Genomic DNA, 18,261 nt, shown 5'->3' with positions numbered 1-18,261 from the left:
ATAACCTTTTGAACATATTTTGGATATAAATCATCACTGGCAATGTGCTGCTGCCTAATTCTGTTCCTGCTACATTTCATTGTTTTTCGGGTCATCTACTATTTATTCATTTGTAATCATTTACCAGTAAATACTTATATACAGAAAGACAGAGAGAGAGAGAGAGAGAGAGAGAGAGAGAGAGAGAGAGAGAGAGAACAGATAGATAATGAGATACATAAATGAGCGCCAGTGTAATTTAATGCATGTAGAGTGGGATTCAGAATAATTGTGACTTAGATTCAAGCTTAGGATCTGGTCTAACAGGAGGCTAGTTTGCTCAGTGGATAGAGAATTTAGCTGAAATTAGGAAGACCACAGTTCAAATATGTCCTCAGACATTTGCTTGCTGTTTGACCCTGGGCTAACCTATTTGTTTTAATACAATGGAGAAGGAAATTGCCAAACACTCTACTATTTTTGCCAAGAAAATCCCAAAATGGGTCATGAAGAATCAGCCAGAACTGAAATGACAGACCAACAAAAACAACTACTGACTCTGTGACCAAAGACAAACTAGATGCTCTCTTAGTGTCAGGTATTTTAGTAAAAGTCTTAATTTACAGAATATATTCCAATGTATCAACTAAAGGAATTTCCACTCTGAGAGTTTTCAGAATGAAAGAAATCATACATCTATGACACTTGCTTTTAAAAAAAAAGACTCATTTGTTTATATATAAGCCAAACAATTAAGTATCTGACTAAAATTAAGGAGGGTATTTAGTGGATATTTATTTAGATGAAAAAAGATTTGGAAATATAAAATTATTTTTAAATCCTTATTACAACCTTAGCACGATAGGAAATATGAAAAATGTCATTTCTATAGTTAGCCTACTAACTGACAGTGAAATTACTCAAAGAAATGTACTATTCTTTCATATATAACCTTTATTAAATTGCTTGCTGTCTTGGGGAGAGGAAAGAAAAGGAAGGGAGGGAGGAAAAAATGTAATTCAAAATTTAACAAAAATTGAACATTAAAAACCTATCTTTAGATGTAATTTTATTTATTTTTTTTTTCAAGGCAATGGGGTTAAGTGACTTGCCAAGGTCACATGGGTAATTTTGTCTGAGGCCTGCTTTGAACTCAGGTCCTTCTAAATCCAGAGCAGGTACTCTATCCACTGCACCTCTTAGCTGCCCTCTTTAGATATAATTTTTAAAAATACTACTAATAAAACAAGTTAGAAAATATTCTCATAGTACAACTGGAAAAATGACAGTTTGTACATTGGAGAGATTACAATATAAATGAGCAATCTTTCTGATAGCCATCAATTAATTCATTCTTTTTTGTAATGTTCATTTCAATTCATCCAAGTCTTTCTGGTATTTTCAGTGTATACATTCTCTAGCAAGAAAAAATTATGAGTCAACAAAATGAAATTATTCTTAATCTTGAATTGAAAAGCTGTCACTGAGAAGTCAGTTTTTCATGAAATCTTCACTCTATCATAGTGTTTTTTATTATTCAATGGGAAACTGTTTTAAAAAATTGAAATTTTTTGATGACAAAATAAAAGAAAAATCATTTGTTTATTGAAAAAATAATTAATATAGTGCCTCAGTAACATGTTTACAGCACAACTGTGTAATTAGTCTGGGAATCAGCAGTGTCAAACTTACCATCTGAATGGAACATCATTTTGCCAATTAGTAGATGATGAATACTAATGTCAAATACATGGTGTTACTTGGTTTTTTTTAATTAATCCTGGAACCTGGGTGCTCCTATATCAAGCACAACAGTGTCCTCTATCTAAGAAATTTGGAAACACATAAACATAATGTATGCTTATTAAAAATACAAAATTATTTTTCAAATGTCCCTATTCAAAACTTTGAAGGTTGAAATATCAAAGCAAAAATCTTTCAGTATACTATGTATTGGAACAATGACCATTCTGCATTTCTCTTTGTGGTTCAGTTCCTGTAGTGGCTCCAACAAACATCAGTGGAGGTGGAGGAAGTCGATCTGAACTCATCATTACCTGGGAGGTAAATTTAAGTTCAACCACATTATTTTTTAAAGGAGGAAAAAAACATTTTCTGTCCAGAAACAAACAAAAAATGAAGTGTATCCTTTGGTGACTGTTAAGATAGAAATATGAAAACTTAGTGTTCATCAAAATTTTGTTTAGAAAAATCACTTTATAACATATGATTAAGAGGAGAGAATGAAGATAGTGTTATATAAATCACATTTATTATTAAAATTATGAACAAAATATTTCAAAATCTATGTTCATTTGATTATAGAGCAACCATATTATATAGTAAGCCTACAAAAGTGTAATAATGCTGTATTAACCTAAAATAATGCTGTATTAAAATCAATTATTATAGAGCTGAAAAAGTTCTTAAATATAATTGCACACAGTTTTCTTCTGATTGGGAAATTAAAATCCAGAGAAGTGAAAAGATATATCTAAAGTCATGGCACATTAAGGTCAACCCAGTACAAAATAATCAAATCTTGCAATATCTTGATTATTTCTTCTTAAGAGAGTGAATATTTCTTCAGGGAGCTAATGCTTCTTTTAGAGAATGGACATTGCTTTTTCTTTTGGTTGATGATAACAATATTTATGTTTATTTAATTTTGGATTCAAAATTTGGGAAAAAAAAATGTTGAAACAATCTACTTTTGTAATCATGCAATTTATAGAGCATCAAGCACACCCGTGAAAACTGGACATAAACAAATCAAGATATGTTATGACTGTAGACAAACCATATGGTGTTTAGACTCAATTCTGCAGTTTTCTTGGACATGCCTGGTGTCAGGAAGATTCAACCTTTGTTTTGAAAAGGATGCAACTTTTTTCTCTTTCCAGCAGATGGACTGAAGATTAAAGAAGCAACAGAGCAAAAATTAGTCCAAACAAACCACACCATTTAGCTTTAGTGTAGGTTATAGTCTAATAAAAAAATTTACTTACTTCTGAAGTAGTTGTCATCCCCCAAGTCAAGTGGTGGGAATTTTTGAAAATAACGCCCTTGGAACTAAATATTTATATAACAAAAAGCCCTTGTGTCTCTAGAAGGCAAAAGTAGTTTCACAAGACTACTTGTCTGTCCATGACTCCAACTACAACACTGAGGTCTCCTAATGTATTGAAGTGAGATGAATCATTTTCTCCATGGAATAAATGGAATTATGGTTTTCCCTCAATATCATTGCATTTCCTTCTATGATCAAAACGTTTTTAAAATGTGTAGAATATAGTTGTCTTTCACACTGACTATATAAATTCTTATAGTAGCCTAAGAATGGGGAAATAATGTATGTTTATATATATATATATATATATATATATATATATATATAAATATATATATACATGTATTTAATATATATACACATATACACAATAATATATATACATATATAGGGAATATGCACACATGTATGTCTATGTTAAAATACATATCTAAATACATATCTACTTAAATGTATGCATAACTAGTACAAGTAGATAACTATGCAATATGTGCATATACATATGTCTGTGAATATATAAATATAATTGGGGTATGTGTGTGTGTGTATGTATTGAGATTTATAATGTGATGTATTTTGCTTTAACATAGCAAACTCTTCTTAACATCCCAGTAATACCCTTGCCTCCACTAGTCAAAAGGACATGTCCCATAATCACTAAGCTTGTTCTAATAGATTCTAGTTATAAATAAGGTATGACCATGATTTTGTTGTCTTTATTTTTTATGTTTTGAACATTTTAGTTGACATTTTATTTTATTTTTCCAATTACATACAAAGATAATTTTTCAAAATTCATTCAGTTTCAAATATATGAATTCCAGTTTTCTTTCACCTCACTTCTCTCTCCTCCCTTCCATCAAGGTGAATAATCTGGCAAAAATTGCACATGTTCAATGCTGTCTAACATATTTCTATAGAAGCCATGTTTTGAAAGAGGAATTACAACAAAGGAGAAAGAAAAAAATGAGAAAGAAAGGAAAAACATAAAATAAGTTTTTTTTTAAGCAAATATAGTTTGCTTTGCTTTGCATTCAGACTCCATGGGTTTTTCCTCTGGATGAGAATTGCAATATCCATAGCAGTTTTCTTGGAATTGTCATTGATCTCTGTATAGCTGAGAGTAGCTGCATCTGTCATAGTTAATCATCTCACAGTGTTACTATAAATGTGTACTGTGTTCTCTTGGTTCTGCTCAGTTCACTCAACATGAGTTCATGCTAATCTTTGCATGTTTTTCTCAAGTCTGACTCCTTATGTTTTCTTGTAGAATAATAGTAATCCAAAATATTCATGTACCATAACTTGTTCAACCATTTTCCAATTGATGGGCATCCCCTCAATTTCCAGTTCTTTATCACTACAAAAAGAAACTACTATAATTTTTGACATATGAGATTTTTGTTATGATTTATTGGGGATGTATACCTAATATTGATAATGCTTGATCAAAGGGTATGAACAGTTTTATTTCTCTTTGCTTATACTCTTGATTATTCTCCAGAATGGCTGGATCAGGTCGCAACTCCAGCAACAGTACATTAGTGGGATAACTAGGATTTTAAAAATTTCTATTTCTCAGTTTCATTTTTATTAAAAAAGAAATAAATTGGAGTATTGAGGGGGTGGAACCAAGATGGCAGTGTGAAGGCAGCATTTCCCCAGAATTCCTTGCACCAAAAACTACAAAAGCCAAAAAAATTATGACTCTAGCCAAAATTTAGAGGGGTAAAACCCACAGAAAGACTGGGTGATACATTTTACCAATCTAAGATAACTTAGAAGTTCCATGGGAAAGGTATGTTTCACCAGGACTGGGAGTTGGAAAAAGCTCCATCTCAGTGCAGCCTGGGAACATCTGGAAGGAGCAATGAGATAATTCCGCTACAGCAGAATGAGTATGGAGTGAGGAGCACCTGCCATAGAACCTGCAGCAAGAATCAGGAGAAAGCAGCCTGCACCTCCAGAGCACAGCTCACAGATGGTAAGGGGGGTCAAGGGAGACTGCAGAAATTTCTCTGCTCTGGGGCAGGACTCTGCTGTTTGCCCACACTCAGTCCAGGTTGCAGTTTGGGCTTCCATACTACAATAGCCAAGCAGACTTGCTCCTTACCTAGCTCTTTCTTCCTTACAGCTCCAGGGCAGAGGGGTCATCTACATATCAAAGCACAGGCAAGAGAGCATAAGACCTTGGAGGAATAAAGGTCTCAGTGGGGTGTCTAACCCTAAAAAAAAGCCCAAAGCCTTGGAAGTGCTGTAAATTAGTCTTAGAGTGAGGAAATGAATAAATAACAGAAAAAAAAAAGAATCTGACCATATAAAATTACTTTCGTCCCACTGAAGATCAAAACACACACTAAGATGATGACAAAATTGAAACTTCCATATCCAAAACCTACAAGAGAAATAGAAAATAGGCTCAGACTATTGATGAGCTCAAAAAAGACTTTGAAAACCAATTAAGGGAGGTGGAGGAGAAACTGGGAGAAGAAATGAGAGCAATGCAGAAAAATCATGAAAACCAAATCAGCAATTTGGTGAAAGAAATACCCAAAAAAATATTGAAGAAACTAATATGTTAAAAACCAGATTAGGCCAAATAGAAAAAGGAAAACAAAAGGCAAATGAGGAAAAAGAATGCTTTAAAAAGCAGAATTGGCCAGCTGGAAAAGGAGATAACCAAACTGTCTGAAGAAAATAACTCCTTCAAATATAGAATGGAACTAAAGGAAGCTGATGACTTTGCAAGAAATTAGGAAGAAATAAAACTTCCAAATAAGCCAAAAATTAGAAGAATGTGTGAAATATCTCATTGGAATGACAGCCAACCTCAAAAACAGATCCAGAAGAAATAATTTAAAAATAATTGGGCTACCTGAAAGTCACAAGCAGGAAAAGAGCCTAGACTTCATTTTTCAAGAAATAATACAGCAAAATTGCCATGAGATCCTAGAAGCAGAGGATAAAATAGAAATTGAGGGAATTCACTGGTCACCTGCCGAAAGACATCACAAAAGAAAAACCTCTAGGAATATTATAGCCAAATTCCAAAACTCCCAAATTAAAGATAAAATTCTAAAAATTGCCAGAAACAAACAATTCAATGACCAAGTCTTCATAGTCAGGATTACACAGGATCTGACAGCATCTACATTAAGGGCTTGTAGGGATTGGAATATGATATTCCAGAAGACAAAAGATCTTGTTTTACAACTGAGAATAACCTACCCAGCAAAACTGAACATCCTCCTTCAGGGGAAAATATGGACTTTCAGTGAAAAAGGGGACTGTCAAACTTTCCTGTTGAAACAACCAGAGTTGCACAGAAAGTTTGATCTCCAAGTACAGGACTCTGGTGAACCATAGAGAAGGTGGATGATAAGGTCTAACTATGAGGAACTTAATGATATTGAACTGTTTATATTCCTGCATAGGAAGAAGATATTGATAACTCATATGAACTTTCTTATACATAAGAGCAGTTAGAAGGAGCATATATAGACAGGGCACAGGAAGGAGTGGAATATAATAGTATAATATAATAAAAAATGGAGTCAGTGGATGATAAAGCAAAGCACTGGGAGGAAGGAAAAGAAGATATAAAAGAAGCTAAGAAATTTCACAAAAGAGGCAAGAAAAAGCTTTTTCAATGGAGTGGAACAGGGAAGGCACAGGGGAATAAGTGAGCATTCTCATCAGAAATGACTCAGAGAGGAAATGACATACATACTTTATAGAGTATCGAAATCTAACCTAAAGAAAAATGAGAAGAAAGGGATGGGATAAGGGGAAATGGGAGGAGGGAAAGGGGGAATAGATGATAGAAGAGAGGGAAGATTGTGGGACAGGTACTCAGATACAACACACTTTTGGACAGGGCCAGTATGAAAGAAGAGAGAAAGAGAGAGACAGAGAGGGAGAGAGAGAGAGAGAGAGAGAGAGAGAGAGAGAGAGAGAGAGAGAGAGAGAGAGAGAGAGAGAGAGAGAGAGAGAGGAGTGGATGAGGGTTGGGATGCAATGGAGTGGAGGGAAAGAGAGCTAGTATTAGCAACTGTGGGAAAGGTATTGAAGCAACTTCTCTGGTGGACTTAAGATAAAGAAAGCAACTCACCCCAGGGACAGAGCCATTGGAATCTGAACACAGAGGGAAGTACATTTTTTTTTCTCTCTCTCTCACTATTCTTGAGGTTTCTCATCTTCTTGTGGAGGAGGGGGGTTTATGTTTACCCTTAAGACAAAATTGTTGTAATTATATATAATAAATACATCTAGATTAAAAAAGAAAAAAGAACTGTAAGGGACCTGGGAACCATTCTATCCATGCCCCTTATTTTCAGACTGAGGTTCAGAGAGGGACTTGGGGACTCCTATTGAGGTTGCTTAGTCAGGAGGTTTGAAGCCTTCAGTGGTCACAACAGCTGGATGTTATCTCTTTTTCCTCAGCTAATCCTCTAGCTCTTTACTTCCACCTCTCTTTTACCTTGTCATATTCTACTGTGTATCCGCCTCATTTGTAGGCATCTTTCCCTGTCTTCCCCAACTACCACTATATAATGAGGGTGGACACTGCTGAATTTTAGACATTTTTATCATCACACACAGCATATACCTTACACAAAACTTAATGTTTGCTGAATGAATGAATGGACAAAGGAGTGATAAGTTAAGAATTGGAGATGACTTCCTAGATGAGGTTTTCAGATAATCATGATGATGCTGGTGATGAAAGTTAGTATTTATAATGGTTGCACAGCACTTTTCAAATATTATATCATTTGTTCCTCATAAAATTATTCATTTTATAGAAGAAGAAACTGAGTCTGAAAAAAGTCTGAGAAGTGATTTGCCCAGAGTCCAGTTAAATATCTGAGGCTGGATTTGACCTCAGAACTTTCTGACTTTCAGTTCAACACTTAATGAATAAATCATTTAACATAAAACAGCTACCTCATGACAGGCACTGTATTAAGCATTGCAGTTCTATTTCCTGTGTTACTTTGGGTAAGTGTCTTAACATTTCTGTTACCTAAACTTAAAGGAGTTGGATTAAATTATGGCCCCCATCCTGTTTTAAATCTATAATACTCAAAATATCATTTTTTCAAATTATCATTTTTTATGGTATACATTGATCTAAGTTGAATGTGATGAGAGAAAAATCTTTAAGGAAGAAAAATAAAGTATAAGAGATAGCAAAAAAAAGAAATAAATTGGAGGATATAAAATAAGTCTAAAATGGAAGTAAATTGATCTTTTGAATGATTTTTCCCACTAAAAATATTAAAGGTGTGTGCAAGTTTTATCAAGTTTGCCAGACCTTTGGCAACCTCTGTATCACTAAATATATTATAGGTTTTTAAATCATATGTTTTGAATCACATAGAATAGACATCGGACTAAATTACCATTAATTTTAGGAGTGTGTAAGTAATGTCCTTTTTAGAATTAAAGACTTGAAAAATAGGAATTGAATAAAGACCCTTTTTAAAGATCCAGAAAATATGTCATTGTAGAAGTGAAACCTCCATTACATTTAGCAATGAATATTGCTTTGATTGATCAAATATTTTCTCACTTCACTCCATGAAAATACATACAAAGGTAGTGTGTGCACAGTATACAGAAAAGGCTCAGAAAAGAAAAATTCTGGAAACCTTATTTGTTGTTCTATCTCTGTCACTGAGAACTCATTAGACCTTGATTCAGTCCCTTCATCGTTTAGATCCTTTCTCTTCTCAATTTGAAAATAAGAACTTTTGTATTAAATGGTCTTAAATCCTCTTCTAAAATGTGTGATCAGCATGTTATAATAATTTGTTTTTGATTCTCCTGGGAAGGATGCTGAAAATAATTGCTAAGTCTACCACCATGCTAATCTTCTCAATTCATCTCCATACCTGAGTCATGGACATTCATGTATCTACAAACACATATCTTTTATAGCTAAGATAATTCAAAGTATTATATTTTTTCAACAAAGTAAGTACTTAGAATGACTGTTTATTAAATTAATAGTTATCTAGGAAGCACAGATGATACATGTTGTCCTTGCATTTAGGGACAATTGAACTTGAATCTAGACTCAGATATAATCGATGATATTAAAAACACTAAGTAAGTTATTTGGCATTACTAGAGCTTCCTCATCTGTAGTAGGGATAATGTTTGCCTAATATGAGGATGAGACAATATATGAAAAAAAAACTGCAACATTAAATTTGTATATATTAATGAGGTCTTCAGCTTTAGGCAGCTACACACACACACACACCCACACACACACACATACACATATATATATATATATATATATATATATATATATAATTTAGGAACAATAAGGTTTTGTTGAGTATTTACTAATAATTTATTTTTTTTATTTTTGTTACCCCCAGCTAAATGCAAAAGCAAATTTCAACATTTGTGTTCAAAAAACCTTGAGTTTCAAATTCTCTCACTTCTTCCCACTCCACTCCCCACATTGAGGAAAGCAAGTTGCACAATGTATATTAAAAATTGCAGCTCTGAAACACATACTTACAATATACATGTCATAAAATAAACGTAATCCTCCCACAAAGAAAGAAAAACCTCAAGAAAAGTAAAGTGAGAAAAAAAAAAAACGTGTGTTTCAGTTGGTATTCCAACAATTTCGGTTCTTTCTTTAGGATGGATAATGTTCTTTATCATAAGTCCATCAGAGAAATTGCTTCAATATTTTCCCCAGATGTCATTGCTTCCTGTATTTCCCTCCCTCCTACCCCCCATTTATTCTTTCTCTCTCTCCTTTTACCTCATCTGTCCTCAAAAATGTGTTTGTATCTATCCTCTCCCACAATCTTTTCTTTTTCTATCACATACATTTCCCTTCCCTCTGATTTCTCCCATCCATTTTCTCTTCTGTTTTCCTCTATGTTAAGACAGATATCTATACCTTATTAAGTGTGTGTTATTTCCTGTCTGAATCATTTCTTATGAGAGTAATTTCACTCACTCCCTCTCATCTTCTCCATTTCCCACTCCATTGAAAAAGCTTTTCCTATCCTCTTTCTGTAAAATAACTTATCCCCTTCTACTTGCCTTTCCCTTTCTCATAGTACATTGTTATCTTGCCTATTAATTCCATTTTTAATAGATTATACCTTCATATTCAGCTTCCTCCTGTGCCTTATTTTTTAGCTCCTTCTAACTGTTCTAATAAATAAGAAGGTTCATATGACTATCAGTATCATCTTCCCATGCAGGAATACAAGCAATTCAACATCATTAAATTTCTCTTAATTTGCCATATGAAAATCACTTATTATGCATGGAGAGTGAATTTCCTTTTTATATTTTTGACATTCCTTGTAATACATTCAGGTTTCCAGGGAAGTTTTAATCCCACTTTTTCCTTGTAGTTTCAATATACTTTTTAAAATTTTTCAGATTAAACATTCTAAAACCATTTGGATTTTATTTTTATTCTTTTCTTTGAGAAAGTGAACATTATAATTTACTATTATTCAAGTTTTCTCATCCCAAATCCTTTTTATCCAATTATATTTTGCTTATATTTAATAGAAGATGAAAACAAGAAACAGCCATATCATTTTCTCAATTTTTTTAGAGCTTCGGATCTATCTTTAAAACACTCGGATATATCACCCTTTTTTCTCATTTGGGGGTTTTGCCTATACTTCATAAGGCATTGTGTGATTATTTTTATTGGCTAAAACTAATTTTGAGCATTATTAATGTGTGAGCATCCTATAGAATAGGTATTGGACCTGTGATTTCATTGAAAATAAAAATTCTTAAATTAAGGTGCTCCCTCTATCAGTGAAGTTAGAACCTTCTTTTGAACTTCGGGATTTTAAGAGAAATAGTTTCAAAGGCTACATGACTAGCCTAGCATTGCACAACTACTATGTGACACAAGAAAGGCTAGACCCAAGATTGCCTGATTCTGAAATTGGCTACTAAGTTTTTTAAAGGATTATGAATAAATATTACTCATTCTTCATATAGAAGCTGGAAATATTGATATAAAAATGTTTAAAACCTCTAGAAACAGAAAGATTTAGCAAGAAAGATGGGATAGAAGCAAGTATTATTTAACCCATTGGTGATAGGCTAGGAAACTGGATTGGAACAATTATTATATTTTATGTGAGGAATTCATATGCAAATAATGGAGTAAGTAATCTAATAATCCTGATACAAATTGGTGCATTTTCTTCTACCATGTCTCTGATACAATGCCATACAGTCAGTATATGTGAGAAGCAGAACTTTAACACAGCTATTCCTGATGGAAAGACCAGCTCTTTGTTCCACAATATCATTCCATGTTCCATTTTCAGAATGATAAGAGAATTTAACTACTCTCCAAAAACAAACAAACCTGATAAGTTCTCTGATTCTCTCTTTGTCTCTCTGTCTCTTTGTCTGTCTCTTTGCCTGTCTCTTTGTCTGTCTCTCTGTCTCTCTCACCCTCTCTCTCTCTCTCTCTCTATGTCTCATAAATGGAGTCACAAAGAATCTGACATTATTGAAAATGACTTGACAATGGTATGAGTTTCTATATGCAAATACATATACATCAATTTCTGCTATTTTTAATCTGGATTTGATGATCTAGCATTTCCGTTTCGTTATTCTTCTTTAGAATGAATTCCCTGTTAAATGTGTAACTTTTGTTCTAGTCTACTCACATCAAAATGTATATCATCTTACCATGACAGAATAAGAGAAAAAGTGCCAGTTGAAAAACTGCCTTGTCCCAGTAATTCTTCGCAATGGTCCTATCTCTTCTTTGATCATCCACTCCCTTTAAACAAACCTTCCAGCAAGGAGAAATCATGAAGAGAATCTGTCTATGAGTCTAAGGCTATGGGAAAGAACACTTGTCCACAACTGATAATTATCCCCAAGGCTATTTAGGGAACAACAACCATGCAAGAGAAAAAAGGCCTTGTGTCACACTGGAGCCCCTTGGTTATAGGAGTCAGTGAATATATTTTTGAAAGAAAATTGTCATTCGGGAAAACTAAGTTTGTGTAAGGGACAAGACAGAGTGAAGAAGACAGAAAAAAAAGCACAGATGAAGTGATTGGCGTGCCATCTAAACAGGAATTTTGTTTATTTTGTTTTGGGAAGGAATTACATAAGAAGAGCAACTGCGTGTGGGGAGAGTGTGGGAGTAATTGTTGGAGTAATTGCTTTGGAGGGCCCAACTGTGATTCAGTGCAGGGGGACAGAACAAGCTGCCATGGGAAGAATATCTGTTGACAGTCTAACTTATATTGCCTGCGGAGACACTACATGCAAAAGTCCAAACCCTGATATATTCTGTATCAAAAATATCAATTGGAGGAACAAAGCTGACTGTGTCATTAAGAAGACTGAGTTTTGTACTATTTATCTAAGTTTATTGAGACCTTTAAGGAAAATGGAAGCAATTTGTATAGTGCCTTAATTTTTACAAAGCCCTTTTAAATTATCTTATTGATCTTCACCACAGAGCTGTGAAGTAGGTTCTCTTATTATCCCCATTTTGCAGATGAAAAAAGGTGACTTTTGCCAGTCCCATAGCTAAAAACGTCTGAGGTTTCATTTGCTCTATTTATTTGACCATCCAACTCCTTTCAAGGATCTTCCAGTGGACTTAAAATTTCAGAAAAGAATATAGATGTGTTCATGAATTCAAGCCAAAACAACTTGTAAAATCATACTCCTATGATTTTTGGCCCTTTGTTTTTCTTAATTTCTCAATTTTTCAATAATCACCTGCTGGGTCTTTTGGGTCTGCCTGCCTCAAATCTCTATCAACTTCCTTCCATCCTTCATTTATCTTTCACAATAATTTGCCTAAAGCACATGTCTGATGACATCACCAACTTCAATAAACTTAAATGCTGCCCATGGCTTCTAGGATCAATAAAAATGCCCTGTGTGACATTTAAAACTCTTCATTAACTAATAATCTCTCACTACATTTCCAGTGTTCCTCTACTTTAATTCTTGAGACAGACACTTCTACACCATGATATTGACCTCACTGTTGTTCCAGAATCTAAATAATCTGTATCTTACTCTAGGCATTTTTTTTGTTGCCTATTCCACCTTTCCCCATCTCATGGTCTGAATGTTTTCCCTCCTGGTTTCCTTCAAGTTCAATTAATGTGTCATTATTTATAGAAAACCTTTTCTTATACAGCTTGTAATTCTAGTGTTTTGCCTTTGTTAATTTTTTCCTCTTTATTCCTTAAAAAATAACTTTACATAATTGTTTGCATTTTGACACCCTCATTAGAGTGTAAGCTCCTTGAGAAAAGGAACTAATTTTTTGCATTTCACTGTATCCCTGGGGCCTAACATGGGGCCTAGCAAATAATAAATGTTTAATGGAAGTATAATATTGATGGAGTGATTTTATTTAAGATCATTTTGCTGTCTTGAATTTAATATCTATCTTGCCCTTGCATGCCTTTTCTTCACATGTATATTTTTTAGTATTTAGTATTTTTGTTTAGTTGAATGCTCCAATTAATTCATTTCAGTCCTTTTAGAAAAATTCATATTTTCTTCCATATAAGAATCATTTAGATCTGCATTCAGAATTCTATTCTTCAGAGCTTAGCAATGATCTAGGTCCGATTCCTCTGGGCTAGAATTTCATGACATAAGATTAGTCTAATATTTTCTCTAACCTATTTAAAATCTGATCTCAATATATTCAGTACCCTTAAAACTATACCTGTGTTTCCTTTTTTTTTTATCATGCATGCTAGGAAGGACCATTTCCTCTTTTTGTATCAGTATTAGCTTCAAAAGAGCATTCCCCTCACTTGCATCCTGGTTTAAATATAATTATTAAAAAGATGTCTAGACTTTACCAGTTATACTACACAACAGAAATAACTCCATAAACTATCTAAATACTTGAAATCTTTCACTACTATATTATTTCTTAATTCTTACATTAACATTTTATTATTTTTTACTTTGTCATTTGTTTCTTCCTTCTGCCCCAAAATTCTTTGAGACACTTTCACCTCAATATTTATTTTTATTTCTTCCTCCACTAATTCTGATGCGCATTAAATGCAGTTCTAATGACTATTTTTTGTCAGAAAATGGAGTGTTAAACTAACTTTTCTACTATAATTTTATTTTTCATTTTTTTCTTTATTTTTTATTTACACATTACTAAAATATTCTCCTTTAAGAGTAAACATAATACCCCCTAATGCACAAAAATATAAAACCTCGGAGGAATAAAGTAAAAGAAGAGAAAAAATGTGTTTCAGTCTGAGTTCTGCTACCATCAGTTCTGTCTCAGGTGGATCATATTCTTTCTCACAAATCCATCACAGAGGTTACTTCCATATTTTTCCACAGTTGCTGTTGCTGATTGTAATTCCTTCCATTCATTCCTCCCCATTACCATCTATTATAATTTCTCACTCCTTTCACTCTGTCCCTCTTCTAAAATGTGCTGTAGGGTAGCTGAGTGGAGAAGCAGACAGAGCATTGACCCTAGGGCCAAGAGATCCCAAGCCCACATATCACCCCAGAGACCCAGCAGCCACTCAGCCCTGTGGTCCTGGACAGCCACCCAATTCCTGCATCTTGAAAAAAAATAAAAAATAAAATGTGTTATATCTGACTATTCTCTCCTATGATCTACCCTCTCCTCTATCACCCACATCTACCCCTCATCCCTCTTCCCTCCATTTTTCTCTAGACATCTATACCTTATGGAGTATATATGCTGTTTTCTCTCTCAGTCATTTCTGATGGGAGTGAAGGTTCCTTCATTCCCCCTTGCCTTCCACATTTCCATACCATTGCAAAAGTTCATTGCAAAAAAATAACTTTCATATGAAATAGCTTATTCCAGCTCTCCTTTCTCTTACTCAGTACATTTGCCTTTTAGCCACTGAGTCCATTTTTACAATATATTATAGCTTCAAATTCAGCTCTCTGTTGTGCTTCATCTGTAAAAGTTCCTTCTACCTGCTTTATTAAAGGAGAAGGTTCATATGATTATATCATTTTCTATGAAGAAATACATGCAGTTTATCACCATTAAGTCCCTCATATTTTATACTTCTCCTCCACTCTCTGTATTTCACCTGGGTCCTGTACTTGAAGGTCAAACTTTCTGTTCAACTCTGATCATTTCAATAGGAACATTTGAAATTCCCCAGTTTCACTGAAAGTCCATCTTTTTCCCCTGGAAGAGGATGTTCAGTGCTGCTGGGTAGTGTATTCTTGGTTGCATTCCAAGCTATTTTACATTCTAGAATATTATATTCCAAGCCCTATGAGCCCTTAATGTGGTTGCTGCTAAATCCTGTGTGATCCTGACTGCAGGTCCAAGATATTTGAATTGTGTCCTTCTGGCTGATTTTGATATTTTCATTCACTTGGGAGTTCTGGAACTTGGCTACAATATCACTGGGGGTTGTTATTTTTTGGGGGGGGTTAGATTGGTGGATCCTCTCAATTTCTATTTTACTCTCTGCTTCTAGGCTATAAGGGCAATTTTCCTGCAGGAATTCTTTTAAAATGAGGTCAAGGCTCTTTTCCTCATTATGACTTTCAGGTAGCCCAATAATTTTTAAATTATCTTTTCTTATTCTGTTTTCCAGATTAGTTGTTTTTTCATGGGATATTTCACATTTTCTTCTAATCTTTCATTCTTTTGGTGTTGAACTATTGTCCCTTGATTTCTCATAAAGTCTTCAGCTTCTTTTAGCTCCATTATACATCTGAAGAATTTGTTTTCCTCAGGGAGCTTTCTTATCTCCTTTACCATCTGACCAATTCTGCTTTTTAAAAGCATTTTTCTCAATAACTTTTTGAACTGTTTTATCCATTTGACCTGAGCTTGTTTTTAACATGTTATTTTCTTCAGCATTTTTTGATCTCCTTGACTAAGCTGCTAACTTCTTTTTCATATTTTTCCTGCATCTCTCTCATTTCTTTTCACAATTTTTCTTTACTTGATTTTCAAATCTTTTCTGAGCTCTGTCATAGCCTGAGCCCTACTTCTATATTTCTTGAAGTCTTTAGATGCAGAAGCTTGGACTGTCTCATCTTCAGATTGAGTATTTTGATCCCCCATGTGATCATAGATAAAGTTATTGTCATTGGTCTGGTTCTTTTTGTTTCTGTTTACTCATTTCCCCAGCCTGGTTTTGGGGTGCTTCCTGAGTTTTTGTGTTTTATTGGGACACCCCACAATAGACTCTGACTATTCTCCTGGTCTGTGAATGACCACAAGTGTACCCCTCTGCCGGGAACTGGGAGGGGGTCCCTGGGGGGGTGCCTGAGATCAGGGTCTGAATGTGGTCAGATCCCCAGAGTTCTGTTGCAGGGACAGAGGACAGACCTTGGAAGTATCCCTCTACTCCCTTACATTTCGTGGGCTGAGCACTCATGGGGCAGCTGCCTAGAGGGTCCTGCTGGGCGACTTTGCAGGGCTGCTTCCGGTTCCTAGATGTGGGCTTCCAAGAAAGTGATGAGTGCTACAACCCTGCTGAGGGCCTGGACTTTGCAGAGTACTGTGACTGTCCTGGGCACCTGGGCTTCACAGAGTGCCATGTCTACACTGAGGACCTAGGCTTTGAGCTGGCTTTGGCAGAGTTCTCCCTCCTGATCTATGAATTTGTGCTTGGTGCTCCCTAGGGTGCAGGTCAAGAAACTTCTTCTGCTTCCAGGAACCATGGCTCCCAGGCACCCTGGGGCTGTTGCTTGGAGGCTGAAGTTCCTTCTTTCTGGTGGGACCACCCCTCTAACCCTATGGAACATAGTTTTTCCACTATTTTCAAGGTTACCTTGGACTAGAGAATTGCCTCACTGGATCTTTCTGTGGGTTCTGTCTATTGAAAATTTAGTTAGAGTCATAATTTTAAGGTTTTTTGAAATATTTTGGAGAAAGCACCTAAGAGAACTCTTCTGCCACCATCTTGGCTCACCCCGTTTACAACTACTTTCAGACTTCTTTAACCAACACACCATGTTTCCATTTGCACTTTTCAAAGCTATTGAAAATATTATTTAAATGGAGCCTCCAAGTCAAACTAACTCTTTTTGTTAAATCTCTCTTCTTTCCAATCCATTCTACAAATAGTTGCCAAAATGATTTCCTCAAGGTAAAAAATAAAACACAATCTCCTCTGCTCTGTAGTCTCTTTTTACCTATAGGTTATTCTGTCAGTTAAAATTATTCATAACTTATCTTCTTCACTTCGGAATGTATTAGCATATTGTTACTCTTTCTTTAGTCTGTCCAACTGTACAATATCACCTGTATCCATAGCTACATTTTAAAATCTATTTCCATTTCCATTCTGTGCCATGTATATAATCTATGTCGATATTATCTATAACTATAGCAACCTTTTGAATTCTTAAGTACATTTTTCCAAGATAGTTTTACCATTCTTCCAGGTAATAATTTGTCTCATGTGTCTCAGAGTCACTATTTATCATTGGCTCATGTTGAAGAATATCAACAGGTCCCACTTAACACTATTTTGTCATCCAAGACCAGATTTAGGCACATAAATGGGAATATATTTAAACTGGGTTCTTTCTTTCTACTCCTAGTCAGAGTTCCATATTGCATAGTGATTGTGAAAAAAAAAATTTAAAAGTTGATTTTTTTGTGTCTATGGACAGATGATTATGTGTTACAATTCTCCAATTATTTCATTTCCTCCTCTGAAGCAAAACAGTGAGACAACTTTCATTTATTGCAAGTTCTTAGTTTCTTCTTTCTTTTATAGCAGTAACTTCAATATGCATATGATTTCATTCATCCGCTAAGATTCTTATTCATTATTCATTCTACAAAGCTCATACATATGTAGTAGCAACAGTGGATTGTGAAAAGCTGTGTGTTTTCACTTTTTTTCCCCTCCTTTCCCTCTATCTTTCACTCTTTCCATCATCACTGGAGAAGCAAACATGAACTGCAGAGGCTCAAGGACCATTTAAAATATTTTTATTGTTATCTTATATTACATTTTCTAGAAATTATTCAACAACAATTAAACTTCCATCTATCAAAATTCTCTGGGCTCAGTTTTGAACAATCATCATAGACTATTGTCAAAAACCAATACACAAAGTTTTTCTAACAGTTGGAAGCTACATTCTTTTTTGTTAGTCTGACTATGGTGAACTCAGATTCACTTTTATTACAAGGTCATGTA

General features: G+C 34.5%; 1 protein-coding gene across 1 annotated transcript in view; it reads left to right on the top strand.

Moving 5' to 3' along the window:
- The window catches only part of LOC141496560 (contactin-6-like), a 289,341-nt gene that overhangs the window by 189,913 nt on the left and 81,167 nt on the right, over positions 1 to 18,261 (top strand). The window contains exon 12 of the mRNA XM_074199048.1: positions 1,973 to 2,043. Coding sequence (XP_074055149.1) covers positions 1,973 to 2,043 — 71 coding nt within the window. The remainder of the gene's footprint in view (positions 1 to 1,972; positions 2,044 to 18,261) is intronic.

Source organism: Macrotis lagotis, chromosome 8 (genome assembly GCF_037893015.1).
Source record: "Macrotis lagotis isolate mMagLag1 chromosome 8, bilby.v1.9.chrom.fasta, whole genome shotgun sequence".
NCBI classification, from domain to species: domain Eukaryota; kingdom Metazoa; phylum Chordata; class Mammalia; order Peramelemorphia; family Peramelidae; genus Macrotis; species Macrotis lagotis.
Note: the sequence above shows the minus strand (reverse complement) of the source record. Positions and strands in the feature narration are given on the sequence as shown.